The sequence below is a fragment of the Myodes glareolus genome, chromosome 9 (assembly GCF_982192425.1).
Source record: "Myodes glareolus chromosome 9, mMyoGla1.1, whole genome shotgun sequence".
In the NCBI taxonomy this organism is placed as follows: Eukaryota; Metazoa; Chordata; class Mammalia; order Rodentia; family Cricetidae; genus Myodes; species Myodes glareolus.
Genome location: NC_142034.1, coordinates 74,305,433 through 74,323,335, shown reverse-complemented (window position 1 = coordinate 74,323,335; position 17,903 = coordinate 74,305,433). Strand labels below are relative to the sequence as shown.

Genomic DNA, 17,903 nt, shown 5'->3' with positions numbered 1-17,903 from the left:
TTTAGAGTGAGTTCCAGAACAGGCTCTAAAGATACAGAGAAATCCTATCTCAAAAAATGAGAGAGAGAGAGAGAGAGAGAGAGAGAGAGAGAGAGAGAGAGAGAGAGGAGAAAATGTTATCCTGCACTGAACCAAAAGCAAAAACAATATAGTCCTGGGCTTTCTTGATTTTCAGATCACCGACGTGAAGGGGGAAAGCTAGCCAGGTTCACCTGAAAAGGGCGGTACCAGTTATGGGGAGGTGCTCTGACAAGTGGAAGACAAACCACCAGGGAAGATGGGTGTGGCAGCGTGTTCCTGAATCCCAGCTCATGGAATCGTAGCAAGTTTGAGGCCAGACTGGACTACAAGAGCTAGTTCCAGGACAGACTCCAAAAGCTACAGTGAAACCCCGTCTCGAAAAACAAAACAAAAATAAAAATAAAACAAAACAAAAAGCAAGGAAAACCAAACATAGTTGTTCACACCATGACCTGAGGAGACAGACACATAAGACAACTTCTTCCAGAGTGTTTGCACTATGCTACCTCGTCTAGCTTTTAGCTCCTGGCTCAGCTCGCCGCTTGCCCCAACCCTGTGAAGAGCTAAGACTCCACCTGGCCTGATCTAAGCGTGAATTAAAGACCTCCCTATCGGCGCTGTTACGCATCCTTCAGACAACTCGCTCTACAATGCAAGCGGTGCCTTTCTGTATATCCAGAGTGTGTGAAAACAGGGTGCTGGGAGAGGAGAGCTGTGTGCAAGGACACTTGTGCTGTGTGCAAAGATTCAACAGTACATATGAGTACTCACATGCACACACGTGTAAGAAAACTCCCAACTAAAACAAGACAACTATGCACTTGAGCCCATGTGGGATATTGTAAAACAAATATTCAAAGCACCTACAGCATCCCATGGTAATTTTTTTTCTTTTTCTTCCTTTTTTTTTTTTTTTTTGTTTGTTTTCGAGACAGGGTTTCTCTGTAGCTTTGGTGCCTGTCCTGGAACTAGCTCTTATAGACCAGGCTGGCCTTGAACTCACAAAGATCCGCCTGCCTCTGCCTCCCGAGTGCTGGGATTAAAGATGGCTCAGAGGTTGAGAGCACTGGTTGCTCTACTAGAGGTTCTGAGTTCAAGTTCCACAACTATCTGTAATGAGATCTGGTGCCCTCTTCTGGTGTGCAGGCAGAACACTGTATACATAATAAATATAATAAATCTTAAAAAAAAAAAGAGTTTGACTACCATTCAACTTCTACCACTGAGCACCCATGGCAATAGTGACAGAGAGGGTATCAGGGAGTCTGGCCTGAAGTGCTGGCCACTGTCTTGTTCCTGTGTCTCCTAGCCTTTGGTAGAGTGTGTGGCTTATGAGCTGATGCTTTAAACATGGCTGACCTGTGGAGATACATACATCCAAACCAGCAGTTCCTTCAACTGTGACCCTTAAGAAGCCATGCTCATATTTGCCACATTCTGTGACTGTTATTACTGAATACTTTCATTGAGTTGGCTAATTTCAAAACTGACATTATGACACTTTACAGAAGAAGTCACCTGAAGAGGGAGGCAGCTTTGCCCTGTGACTGGAACTGGAGCATGGGCTTGAGAGATATACCGTGTGGGTTCAAGGTTCCCCTTTAAAGGGTGGGATGACAGGACCAGCAAGATGGCTCTGTGGGTAAAGGTGTGAACGCCTGAGCTCAGTACCCAACCCACAAGATGGAAGAAGCAAACAATCCTGAAAGCTGTCTCTGACTTCCACATGGAGGTCTTCCCCCCCCCCCCCCCGCACACACTCATTTTCTCTCACTAAATAAATAAAATGTAATAAAAATGGACGAGGATAATAGTAACTGTCACCTGGGTCCTCCACACAGTTCATAAAGCCCACATAAATCTGGGCCAGGACCAAAGTGTCACTGTCAATCTTCCCTTCCTATAGAGAAGCTGCACTGAGGGCGACAGTCCTCTCCTCTGCAGCTTGACTAGTGTGCTGTGAGTCCACCCTGCCCTGAAATTCAGAGGGCTCGGAGGGGCTCTTCCTGGCCACTCATGGTTACAGTGGAGTTGAGGAGTGTTAGTTTCAAAGTTTTTGAGAAGGCAGACAGGGATCCCACATGAACTTGGCTCCAAGTGCCCCTGCCAGGCTCCCTGGCCCCGGTGTTAGTTCCCACTGTGGCAGCAGCCTGCCTCAGCCGCTGAGGTAATTACGTCATCACCTATCACTAGGTGTCTTTCCATCGTCAGCGAAGTGACAAGTGCACCCCTTAAAAGCGTCCATCAGGCACAATTCTCTCTCTTACGCCTCTCTTGCTTCTCTTGTCTCTTGCCTCTCCTCTTCCACACTCTGAGACAGCCTTTTGATCTTTTGCTCGTTCGCTCTCTTCCTCCCCCAATAAACCTCTTGCCCTAACTCTGTTGTACCTGGAGTTTTTGCTTAGTGGCATGCCTTGGCAGGGGCCATCAAAAGGCACCCACTTCACATTTCTTTTTTATCCTTTCACCTAGGCCACTTCATTATAAAACACACTGTATTCAGAGCTGTAGAGCTGGCCCAGTTAATTAAGAGTGTGTGCTGATCTTAAAGACGATCCTAGCATCAGGAGCCTCACTCTGGCTCCAGGGGATCTGGTGCCCTCTTCTGGCCTCTACAAGTACCTACACTTACGGTGTGAACATAAATTTACCCAGGCACGTGCGTCCTCAAACTTATGGTAATTCTCCTGCCTCAGTCTTGCTAGTGCTAGGATTACAGGAGTGAGACATGACAGCTCACTGAAAAAAATTATCATCAACTCCAAGCAGGTTCTGTAAACCTTGCCCTTTAGTCACAGAATACAGCTGCACTGAATCCACACCCATGAAGCCAGCCTATTACTGTCCTGACTGTGGAGCTAGAGGTAAGGGGGCGATGGTATGAATACAGCTCTAACACTATTGTGGCATTCAGTAAGCGCACTGTTAAGTGTTGTCTACGCTTTACGTCATTGCAGTAAAGGAAAACAGGGCCTTTCCAGACGCACATTTGTTCTGAGTCTGGGGCCCGCCAGGCAGGCATGCTTTATCTGTCAATGAACAGTGTGACCTGTATAATAAGGCTTCAGTCAATGACGGATCAAGGACAAGGCTACGAGGGAACAGAAGAATTCCCAGAGCCTGTGACCCTGCAGTTGTGTTGCAGGATATTTGATCACACTGTGGACCCTGAGATTGTATTAAATAAAATCAGCAATAGGTTGAGAGCAGGAGCAAGCAACCAGTTGATTGGAAGTAACCATAGAATGTGAGAGAAAGTTGGGAGGTTGGAGAAAGAAAGAGAGGCACAAAAGAAGAAGGGAGGGACATCTGGTTGGAGGAGGTTTGTTTTTAGACAGAGCAGGAGAGGGTCTCTCTCTCTCTCTCTCTCTCTCTCTCTCTCTCTCTCTCTCTCTCTCTTTCTCTCAGTTTCTTTCAAGACAAGGTTTCTGACCAGGCTGGTCTCAAACTCATAGAGATCTGCCTGCCCTCGAACTCACAGAGATCAGCCTGCTTCTGCCTCCAAAGTGCTTCTGCCTCCCAAGTGGGATTAAAGGCGTGCACTACTACCGCCTGGCTGCGAGGGTCTCTTTTTGGGACGACTGTAGAGCAGAAAGATCACCCAGCTGTTCTCTCTGCCTCTCTGAGCTAGCAGGCTTTTACCCCAGCATCTGGCTCCTGATTTATTTATTTATTTTTTTTGGTAAAATAAGAGGATAGAGACTTAGTTAAAATGTTGTCTCGCTATGGAGAGATGGCTGAAGCAGCGGCGGGATGAGAAAACTCCTCTGGCCTGTGGCCTCAGCAGCGAGGTGACTGAGGCAGCTCTAGAGACAGCAGGATCAGGTGAGGCTGCCGTGCAGCAGAAATAAAAAAACAACACTTGTAAAACTGCATTCCTCACGCACTATGGGACAGCCCTATAAACAAACCTGCTGGACTGCCAGAGGTACAGAGTACAGCCCACACATTCAAGGATCCTCACAGAAATCTGGTACAGGTAAGTCATGGTTACTGGCTTATGCACTCATTATATTATGCCTTTTATCATTACTGTAGTATGTACGCCTCCCACATTTAACTACAGTTAACTGTGGCATGTGATGGACTGGCCTGATTCCATTTTAAGATTAAAAACCATCTTGTTACAAGGTCAAAATAAGTTCATTCTTGTTTTCTGTAAAAATGCAATTGACCACATCTTGAGCCATTTTCTGGAATTTGACATGTTCCACACCCTATATCCTGACCTCCACTCTGATAAGATTATTCTGCCAAATAATCTTAAGGTCTTCTGCCAAGTTCCTATATAACCAAAAACCTTTGGAAAACCTCTAGTCTTGCAATTTTGGGGCTAATATAAACCCCACCCTCTCCTATGTTTGATGCTATTTTCTCAAATCCCACTTTAGGGAAATAGCCCTGTCTGACAGAAAATAAAGCTTGCATAATTTGAATAAAGAATTTGGGTAATGGTTTTACTCTTGTTCAGTGAGATTAACAAATGTTACCCATAGGGTGTGTGGGGCATATTCTAGAAGAAGGCATTATGAACACAAGTGACAGCTCCTTGTGCATTGTTTCCTGAAGATTTTCCGGTGGTACCAGAAGGAGGTAGAAGAGTGATAGTCATGATCCTGACCTTCAAGGCCTAAGCTAATGTATCTTAGTTAAAACACACACACACACACACACACACACACACACACACACACACCCATATATACATTAAGGGGGTTTGTGTGTATGCCACGGCACACATACAGTGAGTGGAGATCAACTTGTAAGAGTCCGTTCTCTCCTTCTACCATGTGGGTCCTGGGAATTCAACTCAGGCCATTAAACTCGGAGGTAAGCACTTTTACCCACTGAGCCATCCTGCCAACCTATGTTTATATTTTAAATTGCAATAGAGATTGTGCACATTTAAGGGGTACACTGACAGTTTATGTGTGCTTGTAATGATCATCAGGGAGACTGGCATAGCCACCACCTCAGCTTCCCTTTGTCTGTGTGGGGAACATTTAAAACCTCCCTATTAGCTGTTAGAAAATATTTAACAGTTGTTGCAGGCATTAGCTATTCCAACTATGCTGCAGAACTCCAGAAACCATTCCTCCTACCCAGTTCTACTCTGAATTCATTAACCAGCCCCTATCTATCCTCACCAAGCTTCCTGAGGCGTTGGGGACTGTTGTCTGGTCTCTATGTATCTTTGCTCTTAGCCAAAGGGCTTAAGTAAAAACTAAAACCAAAACAACTTTAAATAGACAAATGATAAGATATAGATATAAGGAAATGAAATATTTTTGATTAGGTATATAATGTGTGTTCTAAGAATCAAACAACAACAACAAAACAAAAACAAAAAACCAGGGCTGGTGAGGTGGCTCAGAGGGGAAAGGCTCTTGTCAAGGCTGGTGATCTGAGGTCTATCCACAAAGTAGGAGAGAACTGACTCCCAAAAGGCATCCTCTGACCTCCACAGGTAAGCCAGGGCATGCAAGGTAATAAAAAAAAAGTAAAAAATAGGGTTGGATAGGTGAAAAAGTGGTTGCCTTGCAAATATGAAGACCTGACTTTGGAGCCAGAGCGTTAAACACTGGGCATGGCGCATCCGCCAGCATTTCCTGACTTCGGAGCCCCAGCGTTAAGCACTGGGCATGGCGCATCTGCTAGCATTCCCTGACTTCAGACGCCCAGCTTTCAACAACGGGCACGGTGGCATCTGCTAGTATTCCCAGTGCTGGCAGAGCCTGGAGGGTCTCGTTGGACAGTGTGGCCAATTGGTGAGCTCCAGGTTTAGTGAGAGACCTTGTCTCAAAAATAAGATGGATTAAATAGTTAAGGAAGATACCCAACATTGACCTCTGGTCTTCAAGTGCACAAACAGTACGAAAATGTCTGAACCCATATTCACACGAAAAAGTGAAGGTTATAAAGCAGAAAAGTTACAGTAGTAAATCAAGGTTAATATATTACCAAGGAAAGAAGTGTGGTTTTTTGTTTGTTTGTTTGTTTGTTTTAAAATAAACTCCAGGTAACAAAGTCTACTGTACGCATGAAGTCTCAGGCATTTACAGTTAACACTCATTCTATTACAGCAACTTAAAGACTGCATGGTGAAGCATCATTATTTTTTATTTTGATATAGGGGCTCACTATGTAGAGCAGGTGGGTCTCAAACTCATAGAGATCCACCTGCCTTTGCCTCCCCAGGGCCAGGATTAAAGTAGAGCAACACAACGCTTGAAGCCATGGCTATCTTTTATACTGTATTTTTAGGTAGGTCTAGAAACACACACACCACTGCATTAAAATTAGCACAATACTGAGTACAGAAACACGCTGTGCGGGCAGTATGCACCTGCATCACCATGCCCAGAAGTCAAAAATAAAATAATCATTTGTTTTTTACTGGTATGCTGAAATTCTAATCTAGTTCTTAAGAGCTGAACTGGGCTTTACAAGGTAGTTGATTAAAAAGAAAAAAAAATCCTCATTTCATAGGTTGGGAAATGTGAGTAGGAGGGGTGATGGCTTGTTCATGTCCCACAGGGCGGTTAGTGGCGGTGTATAAAGGGAACCAAAACCTCCTGACTCTGACTCGCCGCTGTCACCAACTTTGGAATACGCTGTCAACCTCAGTCGCAGGTGTACAACCAGCTAGCGGCCGGTCTGTTAACAGGGGACCAACAACAGACTTCGTTTCTCAAGTATGCAAAACATAAACACAGGTGACTTTCCGTCTGAGCCTCTCATTGAATCCTCTTATTTAAAGTCAATCCGTGGTCACGATGCCGCTGTTCTGGGGTTCACAAAGACAAACAAGGTGGGAGGCACCCTGTCTCGCGCTTCTCCTGCTGGACCGGACCGTATACAGAACCCCGCCTCTCGCGGAACAGGTCGGCGGGGCAGCTCGTCCAACTCTCCGGCTCCCCTAGCCCTGTAGCAGCCCCAGCCCGCGAGACCCCGGCCTACCTGCGCGCTCCCCACCGCCGCCGCCGCCAGCGCCGTCTCCGAGCCCCGCGGCCGCGCGCAGCGCGCTCCCGCAGCTGGCCGACAGGTTCCCGGTGGCTCTGCGTGCTAGCGTCAGGATGGGCGCCGACCAGCTGTCAGTCGCTCGGGGCCGCGCCGCGCTCCGCAGCTCGCCGTGGCTCGGCAGCTGGCTCCTGTCCACGATCTCGAACTCTTCCCCCGACTCTCGGTCTGCCTCGGGCCCCGGCTGCGGCCCCGGCTCCTGCTCCGGCTCCGACTCGTGCCCCGCCCGGCGGCACTCTCCGCGGGCGGCCATGTTGGCCGGTCACGTGACCGGCTGCTGGCCTGGCTGGCGGCCTCGCGCTGCTCCCTGTGGCCGCTTCCCTCCCTCTCTGTTCCTGCTCGCCTGGGCTTGCTCTCCTGGAATATCGCTCAGGGAAAGTACGACTCCTTAGAAACGCCTGTGATCCCCAGCCGGGAGTACCTGGAAGCTCCTTTTGAACTTTCTGCTTCCCGGGACTTGGAATGCACCTTAGTTTAGCAGTCTGGCAACCCCCTTGGTCTTTGTGACACCACTTCCTCTTCTGAACTTTCATTTCATGACTACTTTTTTTTCCATTTGAGAGACACAATCTCACTGTTGGAGTTTTATTTGTTGTTGATGTTGTTTCCCAGACAAGGCCTCTTGTTGCCCAGGCTGGCCTCAAAATAGGCCTTGGAGCCGGACAGTGGTGGTGCCTGCTTTTAATTCCAGCACTTGGGAAGCAGAGGTAGGCAGATTTCTGCGTTTGAGGCTAGCCCGGTCTACAGAGCGAGTTCAAGGATAGCCAGGGCTACACAGAAACCCTGGCAAGCAATGCGTGCTTGAATATGGGTTGCTTATTTGGGGGGGGGGGAGTCAGCAGTTCTGGTAATTGAACCTTAGACTCACACATGCTAATCAAGATCTCTACCACTGAGCTGCATTCCACCCCTAGCACACATACAACCAACAGGGACATTGAATTTGTAATCTTCCTGCCTCCATCTCTCGAGTCCATCTTGACAGCACTCAACACCCTGCTAGACATTTACTCTACCAACTAAGTTACATTCCCAGTGTGTTTAATCCCAGTACTTTAATCCCAGTATTCAGGGCCTAGAACTCAGTACTGTAGCACTAGCTGGCCTTGAATTTACAGTGATCCTCCTGCCTCTGCCTCCTGAGTACTAGGAATACACGTGTGCCTCACTTTGCCAACTGATGTCCAATATTTTTGACTTTATTTAATTTTTCTGCAGCATTCTTCAAAACAGGCCTGAAAAGGACTGCTGAAGAAACTAGGGCAGCTGAATCAGAAGTGTGCGTGTGTGTGTGCGCAAGCACGTGGCTTTGCTTTTAAATCAATGAATATGAACGACAACTTGTCAGGTGAGATCCACAGTGGTCGACTGGAAATGAGATCTGGTTTCTGCTATTAATTGTTATAGGATTGAACCAACCTCATTATTAAATAAGATTTCACAATAACATAGCACACAGTCTCCCTTGTGATTATTGTCTCTGCTTTCCAACTTTGGCCTGGATAAGTCACCATATATATATGTGGTTATTCAGCCTGTTTTCTTAACAGGAAAAGGAAGGGATTAGGCCAGATTGAGATGAAAATGTCAATAGAATTTAACAATTTGCAAAAACAAGGACATAGACCACATCAAACTCCAGAACTGTCAGTATTTAAAATTGCTAGAAAGTTTCAGGTCAGGCGTGGTGGCACACACCTTTAATCCCACATTTTGGGAAGCAGAGGCAGGTGAAACTTGGTGAATTCAAGGCCAGCCTAGTTTATATAGCCAGTTCTGGTCCAGTCAGAGCTACACAGTAAGATCCTGTCTCAAAAAGTGAAATAAAAATGAAAAGTTGTGGTAGAGATCAAATAATTTCACCTAAATATCTGTATTCTAGCCTCTTCTTGAATCATCGATAGATTGGACAACTTAGACTATGTTTCCTGATGGTAACACTGGTGGTAGTGGCTCGATGGCTGCCGTGAGAAATTATCTATTGCACACCCTTTGGCAGCAGATACTTTAGTTGGAACAACATAGAGAAGTCCAACCTAGTGTCCGTGCGCTCCAAGGCGCAGAGACAAAGGTTCACATTATCTAGGTCATCATGTTCTTTTCACTCAGCAGCAGAATGAGAAGCGTGTGACTGAGGCCCTACCTAGGGCCAGGCTCAAGTTCACTGACCACCGGAAGATCCACTCACATCTTAAAGAATGGAGCCTTCCCCAGAAGTAATGCAGATGAGTCTGAAGACCTGAGAAGTGATTCATCTTCTGTATCTTCACAAGGCTCAGCGGTTTCTGTGGCGGAAGTGTCTCAGACAGTCCTGCCTGGTTGGAAATCTGGCTGAGGCCAACCAGATTCTTTGATTCCAATCTTAATTCTCCTATCACACTGCGCACAGTAAATTTAGCTTTCTTTAGGTACTATTACATGTTTTTCTGAGTGAATGCAAGTTAAAGAGGCTACAGCAGAGTGCAAAGGGCTTTTTAGAGGTGGGCCGATAGAAATGTCAATAGAATCTGTGTAGACGAGAAAGCGGAGACCAACCCCGGGATGAAGTTCCTGCTGTGGCCCAAGGGAGGGTCCTGGCTGAAAGACAGGCTTCACGGTGGAATCTAGGTAAGAGTGGAAACAGGTTGGACCAGGAAGTTGTGTGTGTGTGTGTGTGTGTGTGTGTGTGTGTGTGTGTGTGTTCAGGCCCAGCACGCAGTTCGATGGGCAGCAGGAATCAAGCTTGCCAGAAGTCCCAGGGTCAGACTAGTGTTCTCTAATGGTTGGTCCTCTGTTCACGCTGGGTGCCGGGTTGGTGGGCCATGCTATCTTAGTGTAAGGGAATTACACCCTTTTCTTGGTTCGATATGGCCAATAAGTTCTTGGGCCTGGTTTCCCAGGTATGATTTTTTTTTTTTCTGAGACAGGGTTTCTTTGTGTAGTTTTGGAGCCTGTCCTAGAACTCACTCTGTAGACCAGGCTCGCCTCTAACTCACAGAGATCTACCTGTCTCTGCCTGCTAAGTGCTGGAATTAAAAGCGTGCACCACCACTGCCTGGTCCGGATATGATTTTAAAATAAACATGTTCCTCCATCATCTCAATTCCCCCTGACAAACCTATAGTTTGGTTCTATTCCCAGAATAAGCCATTTAATAAGTCTGTGTTACCTGGTTGGTGCCTGACAGATGGTGAGGTTCGTGGGTCCATCTTTGGCTACACTCATCCTTGAGAGGGCACAACTCAGAACTCAGAGGCAACTCCATTTCATCCTGTCTGTCAGTCCGTGTCCCTCTCCCATACTGTTCAGCATGATCAACATTCCCCTCTTGTAAAAAAAAGTTTCAATTTCCTGAAGTTAACATTACTAACATAATTCCTGCACATTCTAGTTTAGCCATTAACTCTGCCTGGCCAAGCCAGACCTCGATGCCTCTGCCAGCCTGAAAGACTTTGAGGTGCCTTAGCACTACTACACCCCCCTCCTTGTGAACCAAGACCCAGGTAACTAACCACGCGTGTACTGGGGCTTTGCGTACTTTCCATCCCCATTGTAATCTTTCTTCTATAGACCCAGGCCCTGGAACTGGGGTGAGACGACCCACAGATGTTTCTAATCACCATAGCATTGATTAATTAGAGTTAGCCAACCGTTAAATGAAATAGTCAAAATGTTTGACAAATGATTTCTGGGCTTTCCCTTTGATTCTGTGTTCTGTACCACCCTGTACCCTGTACCACCCCCTCCCTAACTCTGTGATTTTTCCTTTAAAAGAACCTGTAGTAGACAAAGCCGGGGTCCTTCTCCTCTTGAGGCTGAGGGACCTCTGCCATGGCAGAATAAAAATTCCTCTTGCTATTGCATCAACCGTGCTGAGAGTGTCTCTTGGGGCGACCTCCTCCTTGGTGGGGCTTTAGGGCCCAACAAGCCCTGATCCCCAGTGCTTATAAAATCCCCCACCTGTGAGCGAAGTTCTCTCTCTCTCTCTCTCCTACCTTCGCTGATAAGAGGCCTTCTCAGGTTTATTCCAAAACAAACCCACCCCATCACCATTGGGCCTCCTCAGTTCTTTTCTCTTTACATTTCTCTTCCTCCCTAAATAGAGCCCAAAGTTGTCTGTATAACAGTGTCTCCTAGGGCACAGACAAAAATATTACTGTCTTACACATCATGGAGTAAGAGTAGGGCTTAGCCTGACCTCAGGATCCTTTGTTAAGACAAAAAAGTCTCATCTTGTAAGCACTACCTCCTGCTTTTTTCACCATCCTGACCCATTGAAGGTGTGGTAACTTTGGTTGTATATTCAGCACTGTGAATGGGAGGAAGCTGCTGGCTCCAGAGTTAGCAGTTAACGGTTTTAGCTTCTCCAGACCTGCCTAGGTGATGCCTGGACCAAAGGCATGACCAGCTTTGCATGGCAGTTTCTTCTGTAGCCACCCTGGCCAGTAAAGGCTGTCCTGCTCTGTGGAATCAAAAGCCTGTCTGTTTCTCAGTGAAGGATATGAATGTTTTACATTTTTGTTTTTTGTTTATTTTATTTTATTGATATTTATTGAGCTCTACATTTTTCTATGCTCCCCTCCCTGCCTTTCCCCTCTCCCCTTCAACCCTCCCCCAAGGCTCCCATGCTTCCAAATTACTCAGGAGATCTTGTCTTTTTCTACTTTCTACTTCCCGTTTAGATTATATCTATGTATGTCTATCTTAGTGTCCGCATTGTTGTCTAAGTTCTCTGGGATTGTGGTTTGTAGGATGGCTTTCTTTGCTTTATGTTTAAAAACCACCTATGAGTGAGTACATGTGATAATTGTCTTTCTGGGTCTGGGTTACCTCACTCAAAATAATGTTTTCTAGCTCCATCCATTTTCCTGCAAAATTCAAGCTGTCATTATTTTTTTCTGCTGTGTAGTACTGCATTGTGTAAATGTACCACATTTTTCTTATCTACTCTTCGAGGAGCATTTAGGTTGTTTCCAGGTTCTGGCTATGACAAACAAAGCTGCTATGAACATAGCTGAGCACATGTCCTTGTGGCACGATTGAGCATCCTTTAGCTATATACCCAAAAGTGGTATTGCTGGGTCTTGAGGAAGGTTGTTTCCTAATTTTCTGAGAAATTACCACACTGACATCCAAAGGGGTTGTACCAGCTTGTGTTCCCACCAGCAATGCAGAAGTGTTCCCTTTTCCCCACAACCTCTCCAGCATAAGTTGTCATCAGTGTTTTTGATCTTGGCCATTCTTACAGGTGTAAGATGGAATCTCAGAGGTGTTTTGATTTACATTTCTCTGATGACTAAGGATGTTGAACATTTCCTTAAGTGTCTTTCAGCCATTTTAGAGTCCTCTGTTGAGAGTTCTCTGTTTAGGTCTGTACTTCATTTTTATAATTGGATTATGTGTTCTTTTGGTGTCTGATTTCTTGAGTTCTTTGTATGTTTTGGAGATCAGACCTCTGTCTGATGTGGGGTTAGTGAAGATCTTTTCCCATTCTGTAGGCTGTCGTTTTGTCTTGTTGCCTGTGTCCTTTGCTTTACAGAAGATTTTCAGTTTCAGGAGGTCCCATTCATTAATTGTTTCTCTCAGTGTCTGTGCTTCTGGCATTCTATTTAGGAAGTGGTTCCCTGTGCCAATGCATTTGAGTGTACTTCCCACTTTCTCTTCTATAAGGTTTAGTGTGGCTGTCTTTATGTTGAGGTCTTTGATCCATTTGGACTTGAGTTCTGTGCATGGTGATAGATATGGGTCTATTTTCATTTTTTCCACATGTTGATATCCAGTTATGCCAGCACCACTTGTTAAATATGCTTTCTTTTTTTTCACTTGATATTTTTTGCTTCTTTACCAAAGATCAGGTGTTCAAAGATGTGTGGATTGATATTTTATTCGGTTTCATTGGTCCTCCTGTCTGTCCTTATGCCAATACCAGGCTGTTTTCAGTACTGTAGCTCTGTAGTCAAGGATTGTGATGCCTTCAGAAGTTCTTTTATTGCACAGGAGAATGTTTTAAAATTTATACCACTAGAAAGAGGCACCTGGGAGCTGAAGAGATGGCTCTGTGGTTAACAGAGCTGTCTGCTCAACCGGAGGACCCGAGTTTGGTTCCCAGCACCCATGTCTGGATGCTCACCACTGCCTGTAACTCCAGGGGAACCGATCCTGTCTTCTGGTCCCTGAGAGCACATGCACCTACTCTTACACACATACACAGAAATAAAGGCATAATAGAAGCCGGGCGGTGGTGGCGCACGCCTTTAATCCCAGTACTTGGGAGGCAGAGGTCGGTGGATCTAAGTGAGTTTGAAACCAGACTGGTTTACAAAGCAAGTTCCGGGACAGCCAGGACTACTGTTACACAGAGAAACTCTGTCTCGAAAAACAAAAACCAACCCCCCTAAAAAGAACACCAACCCCCCAAAAAAATCATAATAGAAAAAAGAAAGAGCATCTATGTAACAAATAGAAAATATTTGACTTCCAGCTGGGTTCTAACATGGATTTGGGTTTCTAACTGTCCAGAATTCGACAGTATCTATCTACGTATTTATCCATCCATGCATTCACCCATGTATTTTGCATTCATCCTTCCACCCTCCCACCTATTTATCCTTAACGATATATCCTCCAACCCATCCATATCCATCTTTTACACACCTGTCCTCCATCAGTATTTCTGATGCCTCTTCATATCATCATACACCATGTAGATTTGTGAACCCCTCATTTATATTCTTTTTATCTCTTTATGTTCTTTAGAAACATTATTTATTTATTTATTTGAGACATGATCTCCCTTTGTAGCTCTGGTTGTCCTAGAGCTTGCTACGTAGACCAGGCTGACTTGAACTCACAGAGCTCCTCCTGCCTTTGCATCGCAGTCCTGGGATTAAGGTTGTGCATCACCACAGCAGACAGTTTATTTTTATTTATGTGTAGCTGTGTGTGTGTGTGTGTGTGTGTGTGTGTGTGTGCGCATGAGTTTGTGTGTACTACATGTGTGCAGTGCCCTCAGAGTCCAAAGGGTGTTGGAGCTCCTGGTTGGATCTTGGAACAGAACCTAGGTCCTCTGGAAGAGCGCAAAACATTTTTAACTCATGAGACCTCTCTCTAGCCCCCCTTTCTTTCCTGTTCTGAAAGACTCCAAACTTACTCTTTGCATAGGCTCTGCACTCTATACCAGTTTTAGCATGGCTGTCTGACTTTAAAAATATGTTTATTTTTATTTATGTGTATGTATACATGTGTCCGTATGTGTATGTTACCTGTGTTCAGGCATCCTCAAGGACTAGAAATTTACATTACATTGTTAAATGAGCTGCGTAGTTACAATACCTTAAACAAGAATAGAAAAATATATACAGTATAACAAAATAACTTTAAATTTGTATCAATATATAAAAATCCATACCAGTGTAAAATATTTAAAACTAGTAGTTGCTTTTTTAGTTTAAAAGTAGATTCAATAATCTAAACGTGTATCCTATCATTTCTATATCCCCCCCTCTGTCTTTTCAGAAAGCGATCCCTGAATCTAATCTTTTTTTGCTTAGTTTTTTCCCCCTGACCATAGCTAGTAACAACTGGCAATCAACCTCCCAAATGATGACAAACACCCATAGTCCACTAAATGACCAAAAGCAACCACCCCACCTCTTGCGAATGTAGACATCATGTTTTCTAGACTGCTTTCTGTTGTCTGGGAGGTAACAGCATCTTTGGGGACCCTGAGAAAATTGGGATAATGGTCAATCCTGGGAGAGCTAGCTGTACTTTTTTTTTGTTGGCTCAATGGTTAAGAGCACAGCCTGCTCTTCCAAATGTCCTGAGTTCAATTCTCAGCAGCCACATGGTGGATCTCTATAATGAGATCTGGTGTTTTCTTGAGGAAGAGACCTGGTCAGTCACCCTCATCTTTTTAGAACATAAAGCCCAATGTGGACAAGTTCAACAGAGCCGTCATATACAGGCTGCCCATGCATGCTTCAGCATTGCCAGGGCATAAATTTCATTTTTCATTCTCTATGTGATGGGAAAATGTAGAATTTATTTAAAGTCCTGGCTGGAGTAGTCTCTGAGGCTGGACCATCTCAACTGTATCTCTGAGGCTGTATCATCTGGTCTACTTGTCTTCATTGGTGTCTGGCACTTTTTTTTTTCTGAAAACACACAAAGTTTCTTTTTTTTTTTTTTTTGTATTTTTACATACCAATCCCAGTCCCCCCTCCCTCCTCTCCTCAGCTCCACACACTTTCCCTCACCCCATTCCCCATCTGCTCCTCAGAGAGGGTAAGGCCTCCCTTGGGAAGTCAACTAAGTCTGTCCCATCACCTTGTTGAGGCCAAGGCCCTAGCCTGTGAAAACACACAACATTTTAAAGGTAGCATATACAGTTGTAGTAACACAAGTATGGAATGTGTGGTGTGTACGAGTGAGCTAAGATGATTTTTTTTTTGTTGTTCTCTGTTAACTTTATAAGTCTCTTTGGACTGTATAACCAAATCTCTATTCATCCCTATGAAAGGATGACATGTAATAGTAAGTCATGAGGACTCTGTAGCCAACAAACTTCATGATGTCATCGAGTCTCAGAGCTGTTCCCGTGCCAAGGGGTCAGCATATGTGTCACCTGCCTTGCAGTTTTTCTTTTATTTTTCTTTTTTGTTTCTTTCTTTATGACTGTAGCCAAGATTTTCAGAAGGCCTCCCTGATCAAATCTGGTCTTTATTACTTTTGAAGAAATCTATAACTTTTTGTTTCCTGTGGAAACAGAAGCAAAACCTCTCCCTTAATGCAGCATACTTTTTGACTTCTTTCTGAAGTTAAGGCATATAAGACACATATCTTAAAATATACAGGTTGGTTTAATTCAGCAGCTTCCATAATCCGATGTCTCTCAGCAGCTATTGTTTTTGTTCACTATCATTTAAAAAATTTAAAGTCAACAAAATATTATATAGGACCCAAAAACCCTGTGTATTTCCCATCTTTATGTGGCTTTTTCCTTTTACATTACTTTGTTCTCTCTTTAAAGCCTTTACTATTTTTAAACTATTATTTTTCTATGACTGTCTATACCAATTTTCTTTTCTTCAGCACCTAAGCACATTTTTAAACATGCCGTATCTGTTTAGAGGTTTTCTTATTCTGGACCTGACTTTTTGTGTGTCTGCGGCCCTCTTTGACCAGCCAAACCTTAAACTGCTAAGCAGAGGCTAGGCAGGCCCTCTGCTGGGTGGCTCAGCTTAGCACAGCCTGGTGGCTGTCTCTGCCCCCTTCAGGTTGGTGAGAATGGAGACCCTTGGGCTGGAACTAGTCTTTCTGCCCCAGCTCCAACCAGTAAGCACTTCTACCCAGTCTCTCACAACCAAGCAGCTCACCACCACTGTTCATAAACCCCATTCAAGTGCTGGGTAGCAGGGCCTCTTAAAAGAGCCATGCCTCTCTGCCACAAACACCAAGCCTACTCTGAACTCCCCCCCCCCCCCAGCTTTCTCAGGCCCTATGTGAATGTATATGCTTCCTCAGGCACCAAATGTAGCAAGTTTTCTTGACAGAGTATCTTTGGACTGCCAGTCCACAAATAATGACCCAGAGACTTTTTAGTACGAAAGCTTGGCCTTAGATTAGGCTTTTCCCCAATTAGTTCTTATAACTTAATAACCTGTAATTTTTTAAATCTTAGTATGGCATATATGACTTGCTCTGAGTCTGCAGGTTATTAAACTAATCAGAAGGTGCCTTGTCAGAGACACATCTTTATAGTGTAAACAAATATCCTCAAACAGGGCAGGATGCGAAGTAGTTCCCCCCTTCTCTGGTCCACTCCTGCTTTACTGACAGGAAAGGAAGCCCTACCCCTACCACATGTGGTTATTCTCCCACCCATCCCAGGTGGTTATCTTCCTACATTCCCCAAGTGGCTCAGCTCCTGTCCCAGCCTCCTGGGAGCTGAGAATACGGGCATGTACCACCACACCTGGTACTGGGAAGATTTTGTTTTTGAATTCTGTCTCAGTCAGTTTTGTGCCACAGAGACAAAATAACTTAATACTCAATAAGGGAAAATATATATCTTAATAAGCTTCTTTTGTTTTTATTGTTTGAGATTATAATGTAATTAGACCACTTCCCCCTTTCCTTGCCTCCTTCCAAGTCCTCCCATTACCCCTCCTTGCTCTCATTCAAATTCATGGCCTCTTTTTGGATTTATTGTTGTTATACACATATATGATTATGTATATAGATATTTATTTCTAAATATAGAAATAAAGAGAAGCTATCTCGTTAGTGGTAGTTTAGGAGTAAGAATGGTCTCAGTTTTTGAGGCAGCAAACAGTGAAAACAGAAAACAAGGGCCCTAGGTTCCTTTTTGATGCTACAGTAGAATAGACCGACTCACCTCTCCACCCCCACCCCACCTCCACCAAGAAAAGAATGTTAGAGGAGTAAAGGGATCTTTCAGCTCACAGCTCCAGAGTATAGCTACCACTGCAGAGAAAGCACAGGGGCCCGAGCTTGAAGCAGCTGGCTTTATCACATCCCTAACGCAGAGCACAGAAAAACAAACACACGCATGCTTAGTGCTCAGCTAGCATTCTGCACTGAGACAGCCCAGGGCTCAAACCAAGGGAATGGTGCTGTCCACTCTCAGCCTGGGCTTCCTGTTTCAACTAAAGACAAACTCCACAGACATTCCAAGAGACCAACCTGACCTACACAACCCCTCACTGAGACTTCCCTGTTGGCTCTACATTGTGTCCGTTGAAAATTGAATGATCACAGAAGAGTAAATTTTTTCGGTACACTGAGCCTGGCTATGCAGTTATCCAGACAAAGTCTTATTCAAACATGTGCATGTCATTAAAGAACACTCTCAAGCAGGC

The 17,903-nt window shown here is 44.8% G+C and overlaps 1 protein-coding gene across 2 annotated transcripts in view; it reads right to left on the bottom strand.

Moving 5' to 3' along the window:
- Rufy1 (RUN and FYVE domain containing 1) overlaps positions 1–10,321 on the bottom strand; it is a 48,527-nt gene extending 38,206 nt beyond the window's left edge. The window contains exon 1 of one of the 2 annotated variants that reach the window (XM_085694897.2): positions 10,190–10,321. In XM_085694897.2, coding sequence (XP_085551023.2) covers positions 10,190–10,229 — 40 coding nt within the window. In that variant the 5' untranslated portion in view covers positions 10,230–10,321. Of the gene's footprint in view, positions 1–6,981; positions 7,318–10,189 lie in introns of those variants that run through there. The other variant, XM_085694895.2, reaches the window with a different exon arrangement.
- Positions 10,322–17,903: the final 7,582 nt, after the last annotated feature.